The sequence below is a fragment of the Topomyia yanbarensis genome, chromosome 3 (genome assembly GCF_030247195.1).
Source record: "Topomyia yanbarensis strain Yona2022 chromosome 3, ASM3024719v1, whole genome shotgun sequence".
Lineage (NCBI taxonomy): Eukaryota > Metazoa > Arthropoda > Insecta > Diptera > Culicidae > Topomyia > Topomyia yanbarensis.
The window spans coordinates 203,202,919-203,226,850 of NC_080672.1; the positions used below are offsets into that span (position 1 = coordinate 203,202,919).

General features: G+C 35.3%; 1 protein-coding gene and 1 pseudogene across 1 annotated transcript; one reads left to right on the forward strand and one right to left on the reverse strand.

The window, feature by feature from the left end:
* The first annotated feature begins 16,042 nt into the window (after positions 1–16,042).
* On the forward strand, positions 16,043–22,474 carry LOC131687565 (uncharacterized; annotated as a pseudogene).
* Positions 22,475–22,641: 167 nt separating this feature from the next.
* LOC131687566 (uncharacterized) lies at positions 22,642–23,574 on the reverse strand. Its single transcript, XM_058971655.1, has one exon. It carries the CDS (start codon positions 23,500–23,502, stop codon positions 22,642–22,644), a length of 861 nt encoding a protein of 286 aa, XP_058827638.1. The 5' UTR covers positions 23,503–23,574.
* Between the last annotated feature and the right edge of the window lie 358 nt (positions 23,575–23,932).

Below are 23,932 nucleotides of genomic sequence, written 5' to 3' on the forward strand. Positions count from 1 at the left end.
GGTTATATATTGTACTGAGCCAGAAAAAATCGATTTTTTTTTAATCGATTTCATGTTTATACTTTACTCAAATTTCCAACGCGACTGAGAACTAGGAAATCAACGCTTTTTCTTGAAAAGGGCGATACTAGCAGTGATACCATTCAAAGAAAATCAACAGTGAATATTTGCAGACTTGGTTTTATTTCCTATTTAAGAACTATTGTGTTGTTTTACATTCTAGATTGCATGATTCAGTGATCGAAACCCAAAACTTCATAAAGTATTTGAAATTATTAAATTAAAATTAGTTTTTGCTATTGAAATTGACAAAATGATAGTATCGCCCCTTTGGCGATTGTTTACTTTTTCGGTCTCACCTATCAGCATTGAAGTATCGCGGGCGAAACTTTAAATAAACAAACAAAATTACAGTTTCGCCCGTTGTATTTTTTGCTGTAGTTTAAGAAAGCAATATCGTAGAATCCAAATTTTTAGGTTAATTTGTTGCGTTTCAAAGCCCTCATTCGCATGTATGAAAAAAGCCCTATGTTTACATTTGTAAGTATCGCCCTTTTCACAAAAAAAGCGTTGGAATGAAATCGCAGCTCCTGATATCACGCTATCTCTGAAGTGCATGCACGCATAGTTTCAAATTTTACTTCGACATCGACTTTTTCTAAAGGTAATATCCTTGATTTGAATTATTATCGCTAATCCTAATGCCAAAGAACAAATAAAAACCTCACGAAAACGAACCGTTTGGGAAAATCATCATCATTACTGGAATTTACATTTTCACGAGACTTTTCGATAACCTTCCGTCACTTGCGTTAATGCACTGGGTGCACAGTGCTCTGAATATCTAGCGAAATCGTCTTAGGGCACCAGCGGGTCTAATTCAGAGCTATCTGCGCAGCGAATTAAATCTGTAAAGAATACTAGCTTACTTCACCGCAAGCCATGAAAAATAGACTACGTTGTGAAGCGATGGTCACTATTTATTAAAAAATCACGGTTAAATAAAAAATTAAACTATTAAAAAATTTCAAATAGTTTATAATTTTCACAAACTTATTAGGAAAAATTGTTTAATAAGCTTTCGTAATATTGTGTAGAAAAAAAGCTGAAAATTTCAGTATTTTCTCTATCTGCAACATATAAGTATACCAATTAATTGGTATACTAATTGGAATAGGTTCGCCAAATTTTGGAAGAAGTCTATAAAATAACCCCTTGAAAGCTACCCAAAAATTGTTGTAGTTCGATGCAATAAAAAATCCCCAAAAATGAAATGTACCTATTAATTTGAAACACAGTGAATAATACATAGAATAAAGACCCATTTTTATCAGTCTTATGGCGTATTTTAGGCTGACAAAATGGGGACATTGACTAAATCGCGCAATTTTTTTTCTTTATAATAAACTGAAGCTGTTAAAACATTCTTCCCGTTTCTTGATGTAGTCTGATAACTATTTCTGATTATGATGAACTTTTTATTTTTGCATATTTCCATCTTCATGATAAGGAAAACATGCTCAAGAAAGGATTTACTCGAATTCAGTCTTGTTCGTCTGCTAGAGCCCATCAAACATATGTTCACATTTGGCTGATAAAATCGGGGTTTCAATGTATTATAATAGATACTCAGCATTCGAAAAAGTTTCTTGTGAACAAGTGTAGAACGACTTTGTTTCTACTTACTTGAAATCAGCGGCGTAGCCAGAAATTCGGTTTGGTGAAAATCGATCATACTGTCCAAACGGCATAATTCCGAAACCTAATTTTTGAAGTTTTAAAATTATGCAGAATTAATTTTTCAGAAAATAGTAACAGAGCTCGTGTCTTTAGCGAATTTGTTGAGACTTTATTGTAGTCATGAATATTGACCTGAGAAAATTCACCATAAATACTTCTTGGACGATATACTGTCAAAATTATTTTATCAAATGATACGCTGTTTAACTCATCGAAGATACTAAACCTCCGAAATTGGCGGTTTCAAAATGATGCTATCTTGACCTTAAATTACTATTTTTGAACATATGACCTATACATATAATTGGTCATACAACAAAAATCAAATGCTCATCAAAATCTATCAGGACCTGCTAGAATCGAATGGAAATCGTTATTTTTCATAAATTTCTCTCTACATTCGGAAAGTGTTATCCTCGTTATTAATCATATTACGTTTTCGTCTCAACTCGACGCATTCCCAAAATAAAAACCTGTTTTAATTCACCTAGTGGTGCAATTGTGCTTTTCTCATTTGTCCAGACTACGATTCCATGGCTGGTTATGTTCAATACAATGGTGGAAATGAATATTACATGTTCAGTACGATTTGCACATACACACAATGGATCGACAGCCACGATCTTGAGATACTATGTGATACTGAAACATCACTTGAAACCAGCGGCGGATCATGGAGAAAGATCCGGGAGGTCCGGGTCCTGCCGAAAATTTTCAACTTGTTAAGAAATTTTAAACTAGTTTTAATTTTAAAGTAGCAACCCCTCACTGCATACCTCCCTCGGGCCGGTATGATTGACGATTTTTAGAGTGATTGCATAACCTTTCTATATGATAAAGGCAAAAATGTACCAAAGTCCAAAGAAGTCAATTTTTGTCAAACATCCCAATGTTTCATGCATTTTAAAGTCATTTGGCATCAAAAATACAAATTTGATTTTGAAAATTTTTCATTTCAGTTTATATGGGAATTTGCAGTGTGATTGCACTCTTCAACTCGTAACTCCGGAACCGGAAGTCCAATCACTAAAAAATTCAATAGCAGCCGATGGGAAGGTTGTACCTTTCATTTGAAACTAACTTTGTGCAAATCGGTTCAGCCATCTCTGAGAAAGAGAGGTCACATTTTTTCCACATACACACATACATACACACACAGACATTTTCCGATCTCGACGAACTCAGTCGATTGGCATATGACACACGGATCTCCGGGTCGGGATTAGATTGACGAATTTTAGAGTGAATGAGAAAGGCAAAAACATTTTTAGCAAATGTTGAAAGTTATGCATTTTTTGGTGAGCAGTTCTATGTTTCATAGACATTAAATCAATTTTAACTTCGCCTCCTGTTAAATAAAGACCTTTATTACAGCACATCTCTACAAAATCGAGCTCAATTTGAAAAGAAATCTGAGGATTAACTCTGAAATTTTCTATTGGAATGTTTTCAGGCAGGAATTTGATATTGATGCTATTAGACAACTGTGAAATCAAGACCAATAGATCAGCTACATATCAGGACCCCATTCCGACAATTTATCAAAAGTACTCATGATGTTTACAACAACAGGTTATCAATCTACGGATCAGATAATTGTTATTGTAATATTGAATTAAATCAGTCTGCATCAATAAATTTTCAACTTCAATCCAATTTTTTTTTTGGGTGTGGGGGGAGGGGGGGGGGGGGGGGTTGTATGGTGTTAAACCCCAAAACCTGCTCTTGGCTACGCCATTGCTTGGAGTTATTTATTTCGCTTTTCATTTTCCGATATGTTTCAGATCGATCTGATGGTCATAAGTTAAAGAAATTGCAGTCAGAAGATTCGCACAAATGAACATTTTTGCACTGATAAGTTATCAAGTTCCTTCCAGACAACTTGGAAGTGTTCGGTGATTATTTCTAGCGGTTGTAGATAGAAAAATGAAATACAAAATTGGATTTATCGAAATAATGTTTGGCATTTTTCAATGGATTATTACTATATTGAACAATAAATAGGCGACAAAGAGTAATCCACAAACAACAAGCCATAACTTTTAAAGTATTCAAAATAGATATTTGAAGTCTTCAGTAAAGTTATTCGCAAAAGTAAGATCTACAAATTTGCTGAAGGCATCATTTCGATATAATCACTTTCAAGAAAATTTGTGAAAATATCTCACTCATAGGGGGATTAATCAGCAAAAGCACAATACCAAAAGAAAGGGCATATTACCTCCATTGAATTCTCCGAAGATACAATTGACCTAAAATAAGCCGTTTTGGCGTTAATAATAGATTACATGTTTTTGGTCATATGTCTGGCAATGGGAAATGATAAAAATCTTTCGTCCTCATTTAATGTTAAATATCTCTTTTGATAATAGTCCGATTTCAACAATCTATAGCTTGTTCGAAAGGTATTCGTTAAAGCTGTCTTAAAACATATAATTTGTTGATCTGTATTGTTAATTTCGGCAGATAATTCAAAAAAAATTGCAAAAACGCCATTTTTACGCATTCAAAAATTCATATCTTGGAAACCAAACATCAGAATCAAAAACAAATTAATAGCGTTCATACTGTTTTTTAGTTCTTTCATTTAAAATTGGTTTGGATAAGATCGGTTCAGCCATTGCTGAGAAACACGAATGAGAATTTGTCCGTTACATACACACACATACACACAGACACACACACAGACATTGTCCCAAATCGTCGAGCTGAGTCGATTGGTATATAAGACTCGGCCCTCCGGGCCTCGGAAAAAATCTTGAAAGTTTGAGCGAATTCTATACATTTCTTTTATAAGAAATGTAAAACGTTTCGTCCGCATTTAATGTTAAATATCTCTTTTGATAATAGTCCGATTTCAACAATCTATAGCTTGTTCGAAAGGTATTCGTTAAAGCTATTCAAAACATATAAAGTGTTAATCTATGTTGTCAATTTCGGCAGATAATTTAAAAAACTGCGAAAAGCGCCATTTTTACACATTCAAACATTCATATCTTGGAAACTAAACTTCAGAATCAAAAACAAATAAATAGCGTTCTTACTGTTTGATAGGTCTTTCATTTAAAATTGGTTTGGATAAGATCGGTTCAGCCATTGCTGAGAAACACGAATTAGAATTTGTCCATTACAAACACACACAGACATTGTCCCAAATCGTCGAGCTGAGTCGATTGGTATATAAGACTCGGCCCTCCGGGCCTCGGAAAAAATATTGAAAGTTTGAGCGAATTCTATACATTTCTTTTATAGGAAGTGTAAATATAAAAATATAAAAAAGATAAAATAGATAATGGTTCAAAACAAATAAAAAAAAAAATAAAACACTTATCAGATATGTTTTTGCTTTTTTTCTGAGTTGGATCTCTACAGCAAACGTGAGCAGCTTGTCCTGTCCTGTTGAGGATATGGATCCAAAAATTCCTCACTTTTTTTCAGATGTTTTCTTTTCTTCCTTTACTGGGAGTTTCGTTCCCTTCTTCTTTTACTGTCAGCTTCCTTTCTTCCTTTACTGCGAGCTTCCTTTACTTTCTTCCTTTACTGTTTTACTTCCTTTACTGTGAGCTTCGTTCACCACTTGGATATTCTGTCCTATTGGGTAACCGTACCGTTGATTCGCCTTTCTTCGATACTCTTCTCTCTTGAATGGCTGAGTTCAAATCCTGGAGTTCAGTAATCCAATCGTGGAAAGATAACTCTTCACACAGACTTGACACGGTCTCCGCAACTTTTCCCACTGAAAATATGGGAAAATTTTTATTGCGCTGCAGTTTTTTAAAAAATGTCACTTCCTTTTCCAAGGTTACTGCGATTAATGACACCTAGTGGTGCAATTGGTCGGTGTTAAGTCAGACCGGACTAAGTGACAAAATATTGATTTCGAGAAAAACGGGTTTAAAGTCTGAATCGCAGCATCCTCTACGTTATAATTGGAAATTATTTTTTGCAATAATTTTTGTTTATGGTTACGTACTTCAAATTTGGCAAAAGTCGAATGTAGCTGAAGAAATTCTTTATCCGGTGCTATCGTTATCTCATTTTTTGATGTTTTGCGACTTAGCCCGGTCTGACTTACAATTGTGCCTTTCTCATTTCTCCAAACTATGGCTCGGTGGATGATTATGTTCAATATAATTATGGAAATGCTTATTACATTCTTAATACACAATGGCTCACAAGCCACGAACTTGTCGAGCTACGTGTCGACGGTGAAATACTTGAAGCCTAAAAATATCATACTTAATTAATCTAATCAGCATTAGTTTAATGTTATCTTCTTGCTAATTTTGTCAGTGTTTTAAATGACATTGCAAAAACAATTTTTTTTTAATTCTCTTGTATTTTGACGAATGTCAAAGTAAGCTCAGATGGCAAATTTCACATCATTTGGACAATTTTAGACTCACGCCTACATCGCTCGAAATTTTTGAAATTAGTTCTATGGGAAAATAAGGAGGAAAAATATATTAAATGCTATGACTTTTAAAGTAGCAATCAGAAAATTACAATATATACCTGTTTTTAAAGGAAATGACCTTAGTATTTGAATAGATATATTTCTATTTCTAGAAAAATACGGAAAAGCGGGGTACTTGGCCCCAAAATCCCCAATTTTTAATAATTTTTCTGCTTCGTGGTGCAAATCATACATATTTTGCAGTTTTTCTAATGCGAAAAAATCTCAGAAATCGAACGGAACCCTTTTGACCTTTGTCCGAATACGAGCAGTTATAGGGCCTTTTATCATGCATATTAAATTTTAACATCTTCTCGTGCCTCTATTATTCTTCACTTAATTTTAATGAACTGTACCTTGATAAAATTCGGAAAATCCTTAGGGACAAAATAAAAATAGATTCGTTACCGGTAAAATTCAGAAACATCAAATTATCTGACATATATTTTATAATAAAATCACACATATTAACTCCATTTAACAAGAAAATTCTTATTCAATTTACTACTTTTAGTGCAAAGTACGCTAAGGGATCACATGAAAAAAGTTTCATTCATGGAAAAATAGGGAAAGTTGAGGTATTAGGACATTTGAAGAAAAAATGAGATTTGTGGAGTTAATGTATAAAAAATTATGTTTCTGAAGTTCAACGTAAACGAATCTATATTTGCTTTATTCCTAAAAATTTTCCACATCCAACAAGTTACATTTTATGAAAATTGATTGAAGAATAATAGAGATATATGCACGAGAAACTAATATGAATGACAAAAGGCAAATCATCACTGAGTAGAAAAATTACTAAAAATAGGGGATTTTGGGTCAAAATGACCCAGTTAAAAAATTATAAATAAATAATTGTTAATATTAGTTTTAGGTATAAGTCGTACAGAATTAAATTACCTTTAAGAGATAATAATGATTTTTGATTTCAGTTTACTACAAAAGCCCGCAGGCTCATAGTTTTTGGACGATGTTTCGCACACAGAGGTAGACGAAAATCTTTATTTTAATTTCAACTAGATATTGATTTTTACGAAGTCTTGATGACAAAAGAATTGCATAAAAAATTAAAATAATTCCTTATTTTTATCCAAAAGAATAAGACGACCCTCCTAAGAAAAATGTTTTAACTACTTTATCCAATAAAAAAAGAGAAAAAAAAACATATCCAAGCTTGAAAAAAAATCTATTTGTTCAAAATTTTATATTAAATATTATTATTATAATATTTATTTTATTAAATAAACAATACTGTTAGGTCATAATATACTTCATCCGTAAGCTTAGAAAAAAGTGCACATTTCTTGTCTTAAACTACTTTTTGTATCTTCTTTAGTTATTGCAGTACTGGCGATTGAAGTACGTAAATATTATGCTACTAAGTTATTAAATCATATTCATGCAAAGGTGATAAAATTTTCTTCTGATTAGTATCCTTATATCTCTTGGTAATGCAAATTAAGTAACCTTTTAAAATAGAAAAGATAAAAGTTAGTGTTTTCGTAAATTTGCTTAATAAAGTCATCTTTACCATTCGTATTATTTGCATAAAACTTTGAATATAAATATTTAGAGGAAAACTCGACAAAATACAGGCTTTTGCCGAATTCAAATGTTTATCTATACAGGGTGTTTGGTTCATGAGTAAGAATCTCTCGAGGGGTGATTTACTGTCATATTTGGAGTAAATAATCGTTCTACACATACCATCAAATCTCAACCGTTACAGAGTTATTGAACTTTTTGTGTAAAAAACTTGTTTATCTTAAAACACCTCTAACTCAAAAAGTATACCTCGTATTCCAAATCTTTTGGTGCCATTGGAAAGGTGAGAAAATTTTCTATTGAATAATGTTCTCATATCTTTCAGATAATTAGTTTTAATTACCGTTTAGTTGTAAAGTAGTTAAAAGTTAGTGTTTTTGATGAGGTTTTTGTTAATTTACTCAAAATAATGAATTATGACTATAGCAATATCTATTATCCAAAAGTTGGGTTTGAGGACGATTCATAATTTGTTCTTCAACATAATATTCCTATCTCTTCTCGTTTCCTTGTAATTTGACTTCTAAACTTTTCCTGTAATTGACTTGAAAGTTCTTAAACGACTCTAATTTAAAAAATATGCTTTATATTGCCATTATCAGGGCTTCATTGGAAAGCTGAGAAAATTTCCATTCGATGTATGTACAGATATCTTTTAGTTAAGTGTACTACATGGCTTTTTTACTAGTAAAATAACTCAAAATTTGCGTTTTTGGGTGATTTTTGTAATTATTCTAATTATTAATCAAATAAATTTATCGTCACTATTGTTCATTTGGTGCCCCTTAATATTCTCTATAACTTGTTATTTGACACTTTATCCCTATCGCTTTTCATTTCGCTGCAATTTAATAGTTAACACAGCATGGCCTTATCACAAATGCAGTGGGTTCGAAATCGTTGTTTTTGCATATGAAACGAGAAGATAAAAATGATTTTGCTTCGAAACTAAAAGAGATAATTGAATGGAGTCAAAGGGAAGAATTGTAGAACTTGTTGAGATGCATTAATTCCATGATAATAATGGTGAAGTTTATTATTTACTATTTCAAGAAAATAACGAAAATACTAATAATAACACTAACTTTAAACTAATTAACTTCTAAAAGAATACTAAATTCACTTAACTGAAAGGTATTAATACATTTTTCTCTGCAAAATTTTCCTGGCTTTCGAATAAAAATAAGAAAAGGTACAATAAGTGCCATACTTTTTCAATAAGAGCTAGTATTTATGAATATGAGATAAAAATATCCAAGTTTAATAACCCAAACACATGAAAACAAGACAAGATAAGTGTATCATGTCAAAGAACAAATTATACAACTTTTCAAGACTAACAATTTGAATTATTAAAATAGTGATGTTAACTATTAAGATTTTCGCGAAGTGAACGAAAAATCGATCAAAATTGTTAAATTTTAAGTAAATTACTGTGAAAAGATTACTTAACCTGATTAGCAGAAACATTTGAGGACATTTTTCAGTGGAAAATTTTCTCACCTATCCAATGGATCTAAAATATTTGAAATACAAAGCATATTTTTTGAGTTAGAGCTAGAGCTAGCAACTAAGTTTTTAACACAAAAGTTCAATAACTTAGTAACGGTTGAGATTTGATGGTATGTGTAGAACGATTTTTGCTCCAAATATGACAGTAAATCACCCCTTGAGAGATTCTTACTCATGAACCAAACACCCTGTATAAGTATATATCTTCTAAAGTATAAGTATTCTTCGAATTGTACAATAAAATAAAATGGTCTTTCCAAGCAGATTAAAATCCCAATATTTACTATACAGTTTTTGTTGGCTACTTTCGGCAAATTTAAGACTAAGATAAACGATGGCAATGAAATTGAAAGACAGATAGGTATTCTAGAGTGAATCAGTTTTAAACTTAGAACGGAAAACTAGGACTAAGCATGCTCATATGGACATGAGCGAAAGGAAAGGGGAAGAATCTTTTGCCTTTCGCTTGTAGGAGGTCGGCGTTCCACCCAAGCCTACCGCATGGTCGTTGATAGGACATAATTAATCATCCTGACGTCGGCGGTAGATTTGGGTGGAAAGCCCAACTCCTACCAGCAGAAGGCAAAAAATCCTTCTCTTTTCCTTTCGATGTGAGCTTGCTTAGTCCTAGTTTTCCGTTCTAGGTTTATAATTGATTCGCTCTAAAATACTTATCCGTCTTTCAATTTCATTGCTTTAGTTTCTATAAGTCTTAAATTTGCCGAAAATAACTAACAAATTCGATATAGTAGAGCTTTGCGGTAATTAAAACATAGTAACATCCCAACATTTAACTTCTTCGAATTTTTTTCGTTAGTTTTTCGCGTGCCTTAGAGAAAATAATCAAGTCCTGATTTTTTGAACTTTAAAAAATTAAACATTTTCCAAAATCCAATTTTTTTTATTTTCAAGAGTTCCAACGATCGTAATAAAAAACTAAACAAATTAATATGTGGGTTTTAAATTAAACTATCAAATAATAAGAATTACTTATAGGAAACGAAATTGGAAGTTAATACAATTAAATAACAAATCTAATCAAACGTACTGCAAACATAATTTACATTACAAATACCCTCCATTGAGTTATTCTTGCCAAGGTTCACCATACGTCATCTACACCAAAACCATAGGCAGCACTATAAAGTCGTCGTTGACACATTGTGGATCATACTGTTAAACACTTGTCTTCCGCTGTTATTTCTACACATCAACTCTACCAACTTACCCACGACATCTGGCACTTACCGTTAGCTCAAATTGATCTGCATTTATAATAATATTGTGAAATATATATTCGTATGAAAAGAAAGAGAAGAGGTTTTATGCCTATTGGAGAAACAAAGTAGATCAACTCCAAAGGGCTTTTCCCTACTCAAAAAAGCCTTATGTGTTTTATTTCGTCCGATTTTTATTGTTTCAGAAGTCATGCAGTAGCATAACACAGATAAGATATAATCAGCAAAGTTCACAGGTAAGATATAAGGTAATTGTTCCGAATCGCGGCTTTTTCGAAAAGAGGGTTAATTTATTTTGGAAATGGTTCTAAATGGCCTATTTTATAACAAGCAATGAACAAAATTCGGGGGGAAAGTTTTAAAGTAGTTTAAACTGGAAAAATAAGTTGTTCCCACTTACCTTTCTAACAATGGAATTGCTCATGAGAAAGTAACGTTAAGGGTGAAGGTAGTGTGATGCGGCTTTGCCGCATAGTCGAGTCCAAGGATTCGAAGCGGCGCAAAGCCGCTGAGAAACCGACGGACGAGGTGGTTTTGATCTTGCTATCGAAGGGTGCAATCAAACCTGTAATCCACTCGTTTGCCCGGTATACTCAAACATAGGGGCTATCCGTAGTTTAAGGCCGACTGAGCGGTAGCGAAGATAAACGATGGCAATGAAATTGAAAGACAGATAGGTATTCTAGAGTGAATCAGTTTTAAACTTAGAACGGAAAACTAGGACTAAGCATGCTCATATGGACATGAGCGAAAGGAAAGGGGAAGAATCTTTTGCCTTTCGCTTGTAGGAGGTCGGCGTTCCACCCAAGCCTACCGCATGGTCGTTGATAGGACATAATTAATCATCCTGACGTCGGCGGTAGATTTGGGTGGAAAGCCCAACTCCTACCAGCAGAAGGCAAAAAATCCTTCTCTTTTCCTTTCGATGTGAGCTTGCTTAGTCCTAGTTTTCCGTTCTAGGTTTATAATTGATTCGCTCTAAAATACTTATCCGTCTTTCAATTTCATTGCTTTAGTTTCTATAAGTCTTAAATTTGCCGAAAATAACTAACAAATTCGATATAGTAGAGCTTTGCGGTAATTAAAACATAGTAACATCCCAACATTTAACTTCTTCGAATTTTTTTCGTTAGTTTTTCGCGTGCCTTAGAGAAAATAATCAAGTCCTGATTTTTTGAACTTTAAAAAATTAAACATTTTCCAAAATCCAATTTTTTTTATTTTCAAGAGTTCCAACGATCGTAATAAAAAACTAAACAAATTAATATGTGGGTTTTAAATTAAACTATCAAATAATAAGAATTACTTATAGGAAACGAAATTGGAAGTTAATACAATTAAATAACAAATCTAATCAAACGTACTGCAAACATAATTTACATTACAAATACCCTCCATTGAGTTATTCTTGCCAAGGTTCACCATACGTCATCTACACCAAAACCATAGGCAGCACTATAAAGTCGTCGTTGACACATTGTGGATCATACTGTTAAACACTTGTCTTCCGCTGTTATTTCTACACATCAACTCTACCAACTTACCCACGACATCTGGCACTTACCGTTAGCTCAAATTGATCTGCATTTATAATAATATTGTGAAATATATATTCGTATGAAAAGAAAGAGAAGAGGTTTTATGCCTATTGGAGAAACAAAGTAGATCAACTCCAAAGGGCTTTTCCCTACTCAAAAAAGCCTTATGTGTTTTATTTCGTCCGATTTTTATTGTTTCAGAAGTCATGCAGTAGCATAACACAGATAAGATATAATCAGCAAAGTTCACAGGTAAGATATAAGGTAATTGTTCCGAATCGCGGCTTTTTCGAAAAGAGGGTTAATTTATTTTGGAAATGGTTCTAAATGGCCTATTTTATAACAAGCAATGAACAAAATTCGGGGGGAAAGTTTTAAAGTAGTTTAAACTGGAAAAATAAGTTGTTCCCACTTACCTTTCTAACAATGGAATTGCTCATGAGAAAGTAACGTTAAGGGTGAAGGTAGTGTGATGCGGCTTTGCCGCATAGTCGAGTCCAAGGATTCGAAGCGGCGCAAAGCCGCTGAGAAACCGACGGACGAGGTGGTTTTGATCTTGCTATCGAAGGGTGCAATCAAACCTGTAATCCACTCGTTTGCCCGGTATACTCAAACATAGGGGCTATCCGTAGTTTAAGGCCGACTGAGCGGTAGCGAAGTCGAACAGCATGACAAAAAGCGATGTGGCGTAGCCACATTAGGCATTAACAATGTTTTATTTAGTAACAATAGGATACCATTTATTTACAAAAATTAAATGTTGTTAAAGCCGAATGTGGCTGCGCCACATCGCTTTATTCAAGTGCTGTCCGACTTCGCTGCCGCTCAGTCGGACTTAAACTACGGATAGCCCCTATGTTTGAGTATACCGGGCAAACGAGTGGATTACAGGTTTGATTGCACCCTTCGATAGCAAGATCAAAACCACCTCGTCCGTCGGTTTCTCAGTGGCTTTGCGCCGCTTCGAATCCTTGGACTCGACTATGCGGCAAAGCCGCATCACACTACCTTCACCCTTAATGTCACTTTCTCATGAGCAATGCCATTGTTAGTAAGGTAAGTGGAACAACTTATTTTTCCAGTTTAAACTACTTTAAAGCTTTCCCCCCGAATTTTTTTATTGTTTGTTATAAAATAGGCCATTTAGAACCATTTTCAAAAGAAATTAACCCTCTTTTCGAAAAAGCCGCGATTCGGAACAATTACCAGATATAATCAGGAACATTCTGAATATGCAAAGTTCTTCTCACATATCTTAGGAACACCCTCTAAAAATACTACGATGGTATATTTTGATATGTTGAAAATATTTTCACAAATGTAATGTCCAATAATGCAGCCCTCCAAAAAATTTTGAATATGCAATGTTCTTCCCACATGTTCTAGGAATAATCAGTAAAAATTCTACGAAGGTATATTTTAATATTTTAAAAATATTTTCAAAAACGCAATGCGTAATCATGCAGGCCTACCAGAAAATTCTGAATATGCAAAATTCTTTCCACATGTCTTAGGAATACTTAGTAAAAATTCTACGATGGTATATTTCAATATTTTTAAAATATTTTCAAAAATGTAATGCGTAATCATGCAGACCTACCAGAAAATTCTGAATATGCAAAGCTCTTCCCACATATCCTAGGAACACCATCTAAAAATACTATGATGGCATATTTTAATATTTCAAAATTAATTTAAAAAAACGTAATGCGTAATCATGCACAAGGCTGGAAGAAGTCATTTCAAATGACATTTTTTTTTGCGAAAGTTCATGAAAAAACCAACGCGAACGGCACGCTCCAAGTTTTCCTAAAGCTGTTATGCATGTAAACGGACGAGAGAAAAGCAAATTCGTTCGAGCTGCTGAGCGTGCCTGTTACATGTTCGTGAAAGTTCGGTTATTTGGCTTGCTACCGTAGTTGGGTTTCGTTCGCTAGCAGTTGCGAATGTATGTGAGTGGTCCGTGTGTTTAACTTTCATCATCCGTTGCGTTGGAACTGTTGCAAATAAATTTCATAGCAGCGGTTCAAAATGAATGTAGTGAACGACATTCATGGCTTATATTTGCAAGATTGGAATGTGTGGCATTTCTTTTTTCGCTTGCTATAGGAAAGGATTGCAAGCAAAATATTAGCGGTCACATAGTATCGTTGAAAGGAAAGTTGTTGGCCATTGAAAATCTATAGTTTTGTATATTTACAATGCGTCAAAATGGAAATATTTTCAACTTTTTAGTAATGAGTTTTATATTGAAGGGGAAATTGTTGGCCGTTGAAAATCAATAGTTTTGTACATTTACAATGCGCAGGGGGGGGGGGTCCGCTGATGCCTCAAAATGGAAATGTTTTCAACTTTATGGTAATGAGTTTTATATTGAAGGGGAAATTGTTGGCCGTTGAAAATCAATAGTTTTGACATTTACAATACGCAGGGGGTCCGCTGATGCGTCAGAATGGAAATGTTTTCAACTTTTTGGTAATAAGTTTTAGCTTGAAGGGGAAATTGTTGGCCGTTGAAAATCAATAGTTTTGTACATTCACAATGCGCGGGGGTCCGCCGATGCGTGAAAATGGAAATGTTTTCAGCTTTTTGGTAATGAGTTTTATATTGAAGGAGAAGTTGTTGGCCATTCAAAATCAATAGTTTTGGACATTTACGATACACAGGGGGTCCGCCGATGCGCCAAAATTGATTGTTTTCAACCATTTGTTAATGAGTTTTATATTGAAGGAGAAGTTGTTGGCCGTTGAAAATCAATACTTTTGTACATTTACTATGCGCAGGGGGGGGGGTTCCGCCGATGCGTCAAAATGGAAATGTTTTTAAGTTTTAAGTAATGAGTTTTATATTGAAGGGGAAATTGTTGACCGTTGAAAATCAATAGTCTTGACATTTACAATGCGCAGGGGGTCCACCGATGCGTCAAAATGGAAATGTTTTCGTCTTTTTAGTAATGAGTTTTATATACCCTTCAGCGTCGTAGAGAAACTGCAAGAGCCTTATTCATCTCTGATCTTCTGTCAGGACGCATCGATTCCCCAGATTTACTAGAGCGAGTCAACATCCAAGCAAGGTCCAGAACGTTACGCGGAAACGTTCTTCTGAGAGTGTCGTTTCGACAAACTATTCAAACAGCTAATGCCGCTATCACGGGACTACAACGCCTCTTCAATCGTGTGTCGCACGTGTTCGACTTTCATTTGTCTCGGATATCTTTAAGAAAGCGATTCCTGCAGTTTTTAAATGTAATTAGTTTAAGTTTCCATCATTGGGGCCGAGTGCGGCCTGTTGATGCGTGCGATGAAATAAATAAAAAATAAAAAAATAAAAAAATGAGATATTGAAGGGGAATTCGTTGGCTGTTGAAAATCAATAGTTTTCTTTATTTACAATGCGCAGGGGAGTCCGCCGATGCGTGAAAATGGAAATGTTTTCAGCTTTTTGGTAATGAGTTTTATATTGAAAGAGAAATTGTTGGCCGTTGAAAATCAGTAGTTTTGTACATTTCCAATTCGCAGGGTAGTCCGCCGATGCGTCAAAATGGAAATGTTTTCAAGTTTTTAGTATTTTGCATCCTATCATAATGGCTCAAGATACCAGCAAATTGGATGACATATAGCAGATAGCGGACAATTGCGCAAAATTGTTTTGAAGTCACTTCACTAACACAGTATAAAATACTTGGGTGAACAGATTACAGATTGACTCTGATTCACTGAGTTATCCACTTCATCATACTGTATCATTGTTGAGTGACTCCACTGAAAATCTTTTTTTTTTGGAGCCCGTGATTTCCATTGCAGTTTACATTCAATTCACTAAGTTTTCGTTCGTTTCAGAAGTTTTATTGGCCAGAATGGATTCGCCGAGAATCCCAGAAGATGGTTTGGAAGAATACCTCGCAGAGGATGATGGGTTAATAAATTATGCGAACTATAATATTGAATCCCTCGATGGAATTTGTGATCTGTTGGATTTTGATCGTGAATCATCAACATCCAACTCTGCTGCTCAATCGCCAAAAAGGGTAAGTGAGAGTGTTGATCAAAGTTTACAAAACTGTTTATTTTGTAGGTGAAACGAAACCGAAATTTCCTCGCTGATATGCAGGATGTTTCCGCAAACATCAACGGTAAACAGTATAAGTTCCGTGCTGACATTTTTCTGAAGAATTTCAAAAACCAGAAATCCTACGAGTAGTGTGGAGCTATCAACGTTGATGGAGATTCAGTGGGTGACATTGTTTCGAAGATTTGGGACTGTTGCTCCAAGTTTTCCCATCGTGCTGAATGCCTTGTTTTGGAGAGTGTGACAGATTCTTGGTTTTCCAGGATAAATCGAGTAAATGAAATATTTCGCCATCAAAAGTTGACAGCAGCAATCTAGTCAATTGGTTATCACGAGAAATATTAGTTATCGTGTATAAATACTCTGAAAGCATAACAACACTGGAACGATGGCATCTTGTCGAAAATCAGCTCATCCGCCCTCTTGAGAAAGACCGATCAGGAGCCGAATCTATTGCATCAATCAATCAACTTTGCTTTTGTGAAAGTGAATATGGTAACTTGTGTGTACATAGTGCAGGAAGCAATCGCTTAAATTTGTGAGAAATACTTTGCTTTTCGTTGAAAACTTTGTGGGCGCTAATCGCTAATCGGAATATCATTCAGATAGGTATAGTGTGTAGTCATACAGACTATTATTGTTCTGTGATTTTCGGATTTCATTTCGCTGCATCGGCTGGCTTTGTACGTTTCCCAGCAGCGAGGTGACGCAGTGTTATATTTTTTTTGTTTTGTCCCGCTTCTCCAGCTGTTGTTTAATTTGCCTATAATGAGTGGCCTGTGTGCAAAGTGTACGGGCACGGTGAGTCTCGCCGAAGGTCTTGTACTATGCCTTTTTTGCGGCGATAAATACCATCAAAAATGTTCCGGGTTAACAAAGGCCATGGTAAATTGGGTGGCTGATAATGCAAGTCTTTGCTACAAATGTGCAAAATGTTTATCAACCCAGTCTTCTGGTGTGCGGGATGTCAGTTCGATAATCATTGAGTTGGATAAGAAAATGGAACAATTCGCTTCCATTTCTGAATCTCTCACTGATGCCCGAAAAAACATCGATGCACAGATAAACATCGCAGTAGGAAACGAAATAGAAAAACTGATCAGGTCTTTCAACAACTCTCTCGAGAGTAAATTGGCTGGCTTGGAAAACAGTGTTGCCAAAAAGTTGGAAGATTTTAAAAGTTGTTTTAATGAAAATGTTAAGCGTGAAATTGAATTAGTTGGAATGAACAGAAAGAGGAATTTTAGTAATACGAAGGTTCATTCTGAATCGGACGGGAATCCCAGTAGAAAACGAAAAATTTTGACGAATAAAGAAGATGAACCGATGTTAATTGAAATAGACGATGATGGAAATAATGACGAGGTTTTTGATAAAAATAGTAGAATTACTTATGCGAATGTTTTGTCGGGAGCTACAGGGACGAATAAAATTAGAACTAGAAGTCAAACGAAACGTAAGGCTCGCCCGGTCATTGTGATTAAACCAGTCGAGCCGTTGCAATCGAGTGACGACACGAGGAATGAATTAAAAAATAAATTAGATCCAAAGGTGCACAAAATTAGCAACTTTAAAAACGGTAAAGATGGCTCGATTATTGTGGAGTGTGCAACTCGGGATAATATTGAGTCGGTGAAAGAAAACATTGTAAGCAATCTGGGTGAAAAGTATAATGCTGTTATACCGATACCCGGTAAACCGAAGATAAAAATAATGGGGATGAGTGATCGATACTCTGAAGAAGTCTTCATTGACTTATTGAAGAGTCAGAATGAGGGTATTCCGTTTGAATATGTTAAAGTTGTTGCCAATTTCCAAAATCCACGCTTCAAATATAACAAAGTTGAAGTTGATAAGGACACTTATAGCAGCCTGATGTCAGCCCGTGCGGTAAACATTGGTTGGGATAGGTGTTCTGTTTTTGAGGCCTTTAACGTGCTGCGCTGCTTCAACTGTGGAGAATATGGTCATAAGAGCACGGGATGCGTGAATAAAGAAACATGCTCCAGATGTAATGGAGCACATAGAACATCTGAATGCTCGTCAACGGATTTTAAATGCGTTAATTGTATTAAAAAGAATAATGAACGTAAAATGAATTTGGACGTAAATCATGCGGCATTTAGTAAGCAGTGTTCAGTATATCGGAGACTGCTAGAATTGAAAAAAAGCAACGTTTGGTCAAGTGAATAGCAACTAACAAACGAGAGGTTGTCTGAAACATTGTATTTAAATATAGCTGGGTTATCTACAAACTTTGTCGCAATGCGACATCTTGTACAAAACAAACGTCCATTGTTGGTTTTAATATCAGAAACACATATTGTTGATGCTGATGCATTTGATCAGTATAGCATTCCGGGTTATAAAGTTGCTTTTTGCCTATCTCATTCCAGACATACCGGTGGAGTTGCTATTTACGCCAAAGAATCGATTAAATTCAACGTTCGGTTAAACGAAGCAGTTGATAATAATTGGTTCTTGGGTATATCAGTTGAAAGAGGCATGCAGATGGGAAATTTTGCAGTAGTATACCATTCTCCTAGTTCAAGCGATCGACGGTTTTTAGCAATTTTAGAAAACTGGTGGGAGAATTTCGTTGACTTAAGTAAACTTAATGTAATTTCGGGCGATTTCAATATTGATTGGCTCAATGATCAAAATTCGAATCAGTTGAAGCAGTTGGCAGAGTTTTTCAATGTCAAGCAAACGGTTAGTGAGTTTACAAGAATTTCCAGACACAGTAGAACATTGATAGATCACGTGTATTCCAATTTTGATGGGGTTCATTCGTATGTAGAGGCCGATTGTAAAATTTCAGACCATGAGACAATTTCAATTTTACTGGAGAATGAACCTAGCCGTGAAGAGGATAAAGTTAAAATCAAGTGCTGGAAAAGATATTCGAAACAAGCTATGTCTCAACTGGTTTCGAGAAGCATGTATTTTACGGAATTGAATGGAAATTTGGATAACAAGGCAGCTGTTCTAACTAACGTGTTAAAAGAGTGTACAAATAGTTTAGTTTCTCAAAAGTTTGTTAATTCAAATAACTCGAACAGCTGGTACTCTTTAGATCTTTTGCGCCTTAAACGTAAAAGGGATAAAAAGTACAAGAAATTTTGCAGAACTAATAGTGAACGTCTTTGGAATGGGTACACACACGCGCGAAATATTTATTCACGGGCCTTGAAGAAGACCAAATGTGAATATATTCAAAGGAAGATCGATCAACATCAAAACAACAGCAAAGAGTTATGGAAAATCCTAAAGAATTTAATTAAACCTAAACGTAGTTCCTCGCAGTCCATAACTTTTAACGGGATAGAAGAACAATCTGAAGAAATAATAGCTGAAAAATTGAACAGTTATTTCGTTAACAGTGTCCAACTGATCAATCAAAGTATTGAGCTGGTCAGTGAACCTGCGGAAATAACACAGCCGATTAATACTAACTGTAGATTTGACGGATTTCACCCAATCACTTTTGAACAATTGAAAGATATTTGTTTTTCTTTGGGAAAATCGGCTGGTATCGATAATGTCAATGCAAAAGTGATACAGGATTGCTTTCATGTCATCGGACACGATCTGCTGGATCTTGTAAATGAATCGCTACAAACTGGGCACGTGCCGACAGTTTGGAAGGAGTCACTTGTGATTCCTATTCCCAAAGTTACTGGGACGGATAAAGCCGAAGAGTACCGCCCCATTAACATGTTGCACACATTGGAGAAAATTTTAGAACTTGTTGTTAAGGGCCAGCTGATGAGTTATTTGAATAATAATAATTTGCTAATTCCGGAGCAATCGGGATACCGAGAGGGACACTCTTGCGAAACCGCTTTGAATCTAGTGTTAGCAAAATGGAAAGAGAAAATCGAGGTTAAAGAGACTATATTTGCTGTATTTTTGGATCTGAAACGCGCTTTTGAGACAATTTCGAGACCTTTACTTTTGAAAATTTTAGAGCGATTTGGTATCGGAGGGATAGCACATAAGTGGTTTGAAAACTATCTATGTGATAGAACTCAGAAAACTAGTTTTAACGATTTTGTATCTAGTCCTCTCGACAATCCTCTTGGAGTGCCGCAAGGTAGTGTCTTGGGTCCTATTTTATTTATTATGTATATAAATGACATTAGGCGAGTTTTACGATTCTGTGACTTAAATTTGTTTGCTGACGACACTGTTCTGTTCATTGCAGCTAAGGATATAGATGAAGCCGTGGCGCATTTGAACGAAGATTTGCATTCCCTTGCTCGTTGGTTAAAATTTAAACAATTAAAGTTAAATGTTGCTAAAACTAAATATATGATTATCTCTTCGGCTAATACTAGGCCTGACGTTAACGTTGAAATAAATGGTGAGACTATTGATCGCGTTAGTGAATTAAAATATCTTGGAATAATCATTGATGATAAGTTAACCTTTAAGTCTCACATCGACAATGTCATCAAAAAGATTGCTAAAAAGTATGGTATATTGTGTCGTCTGAAAAATGATTTAACAATTAGTAGTAAAATTTTATTATATAAATCTATTGTTTCACCACATATTGACTTCTGCCCGTCCATTTTGTTTCTTGCCAATCAAACACAAATATTGAGGTTACAGCGATTGCAAAATAGAATCATGCGATTAATTTTAAAATGTAACAGATACACTTCCTCTAGTTTCATGCTAAGCGCATTACAATGGCTCTCTGTGAAGCAAAGAATTTATTACTTAACAATGGTGTTCATTTTTAAAATTATTAATGGAATGCTACCTCGATATTTGTGTGATCGAATTGAAAGAGGAAGTGATGTGCATAGGTACAACACTAGAAACGCGTCTGATGCAAGAACACCTAACTTTTTATTTAGTAGATCACAGAACTCCTTGTTGTACAAAGGAATAAGTTTTTTCAATTCGATGCCTAGACATATTAAACGTGCGGCAACATTAGCGGAGTTCAAAACACTATGTATTTCACACGTAAAATCTGCTTTGTAGACAGATTTTTTGAATTTTTATATTTTGGAGTTATTTGAATAACTATGTAATACCACGAAGATTGTATTTTTTTTTCTCTTCTATTTGCATTTAGTCACACTAAGTTATTATATTCGCTATGATGATGATGGATTTTTGTTAATTGTTTATTATAGTTTTTAAAAATAATGAGATGTCTACAGAAGTCTGAGCCACGCGCGCGATAAACAGATAGAGACTAACTTGAAATCGAACATGGTGACCAGTACTAAGAGCTCATCGGGTTGAATTGAAGCTTTTAGACTTTTGTTGTGATCAGGGTCTGATTTGAAGATGGAGTTGCTTTGCTGGCTTTGCTCGACAATAGAGTTAATCTCGGTTATTGCTGCCATAGCGGCAATAACGGAGTTGGTTCGTTGAGTGGGGGGCTTGGTGATTTCTTCTGATAAAACAAGATATCGGGTTCAATTCCTGATCAATCCAGGGTATTCCCGGAAAGGAATATCCCTGGATTGCCTTGGGTTAGTGGTACGCAACTTTCAATAAAGGGGCCTGATGTGGATGATATAACTCGATTAGACTCTGCACTGCCACTAGGCTCGTCACTTCTCACCTTAGCAGGTGGTAGTACCGATGTCTTGGTCAGGCGGGAGGAGTCTTACAGAGAATTATCAGAAATGGAAGCTATTGGGTTCAATTCCCGATTCTATCAAGTATCTTCCCGGAATGGAAATTTTCTTGATGGACCCTGGTTGTTGATGGAATATTGGAAATATATCTGGTTACGTTCTTTTGAAGGAAAGGCTATGTCTGTAAATTGAACCAGTCCGTTTTTTTTGTTAACTGGTCTTGTCATGATTTAAAATATTAATTATCTTCTAGATAACTCGTTCAGCTCACACCTTTGTGGGGGTATGAGGTGGGACCATCATCATCATCATCATCAACTTAAAGAGGAGCTCAAAAATGGATGGTACCTTTCTGGGGACGATGTAAATTGGGGATGCTGGGCGAGTTGGATTTCGAGCAAACCTTTTGATCAACGCGACGATTTGAAAAATCAAGCACCACCAGAGCACCTTATAAATCTCTTTAGCAGTGTCCCCGTCCATAGTGATACACTTTTGGAAAAGGCAAGGCTTGATCTTCAGGTAGCTGACACAGTAAACGGTGCATATCGTAACATTCTTCGAGAGCTGAAAAATGACCACCAACAACTTGCTAGCGTGGCAAAAATAATGGGGGAACGGATTTCGATGCTGGAGACAAAGCAGAAGGAGTATGACGAGATACTGCGAGCTATGAAGAGCACTGTAGCAGTGAGAGAAACTAAATTCTCAGTTGAATTAGCTCGTTGTGTCACCGATTGCTTAGATGTGGACCACGAAGAGTTTTAGCTGCGGATACAGTTTTGAGCGGAATATCCAATGAGCTTCTAAATTGAGCCGAAATGCTAAGTTTGTTTTTATTTAATAACTGATAAAATACATTGAATTGAAGTGTATCAGAAATCATTGAATATAGAAATACACCATAGTTTTATTTTTAATTTTGTGATCATTACTCATACCTTGAATCCAAATTGTTTCATATCTTGACAAAGACCCCGGCTTGGATCAAATTGTCCTCCATGCAAATATCCACACTTAGCAAAGATTTTAGAGCAATCATAGTATTTAAAATGCTGAAGAGCTGCTGCAATCACAGCAGTTAGGTTATATCGATTGTTTTCAACGTAAACACGTTTCAAATATTTTTCAAATATTTTAAAAAACTTTTCCCTGGTGAACGTTCCTTCTGTCGAATATGTTTCCAGCACTCCATCATATCCTAAGAAACTTAGCATTGAACATAGCGGTCTACGAACGAATTCACCTCTGTATATCAACTTATCTCCAACCGGTGCATAACCTTTATTGCGGAGCATTCCGCGGTTGTCAAATGACACTTCGTCTAGAAATAATAGACAATGAATATCCCATGACACGATAGCCATGTCTGACACAAATCTGTAAATGTCCATCATTCGCAATTGAATTGCTCGCCGTTCTAGCACTTTCCAGGACATACCTTCAGCATGTAAGATCCTGCTTATAGACGAAGTGCTGATGGTTTGGTAAAATTTTCGCTCATATTCAGATTTAGCTTCATCCAAGTAAATGATTGGGCAACTTTCATACAGGTTCACTAGCCATCTCCGCTGCTCTGGTTTGAATCGTAGATAAACTATTGCCCTTTCCTTGCGGCTGAAAAACGCATGTTCCTCATATTTTCTAATCCAATTTGAAATCGTCGTCCGGTGTTTGGAATAGATTTTAGAAAGGATATCTTTTCGAACTCCAAGATAATAATAATCATACAGACAGTGATAAACAGTATTCGCTGATGCATGCTGATGCCGAACTTTTCGCAGGATGTCTACCATACCTTCTCAAAGTTTAAAATATTCACTCTAGTCGAAGATGCTTTTGATTATTAAAAATTGATTTTAGGTACTAAGCAGAGCAACAAATTCATAAATATAATCTCTTATTTATTCGTTAGTACAATAAACAAATAATTTATGTAAACAAAACCCAAAGAAATCAAAAATAAATATTGACGTTTCATTCTCTTCGCAGTCTCCCGCGATCTCTGGTTGCGCGTTTCCACTGTCACTAGATGAGAATTAATAATAAGCGCGACAATAATGAGTTTTATATTGAAGGGGAAACTGTTGACCGTTGAAAATTAATAGTTTTGACATTTACATTGCGAGGGGGGGGGGGTCCGCTGATGCGTCAAAATGGGAATGTTTTCAACTTTTGGTAATGAGTTTTAGATTGAAGGGGAAATTGTTGGCCGTTGAAAATCAA

Bases quoted from the DNA above. Each gene is read 5' to 3' on its own strand.
- LOC131687566 (XM_058971655.1), bottom strand. From the start codon at position 23,502: ATGGTAGACATCCTGCGAAAAGTTCGGCATCAGCATGCATCAGCGAAT.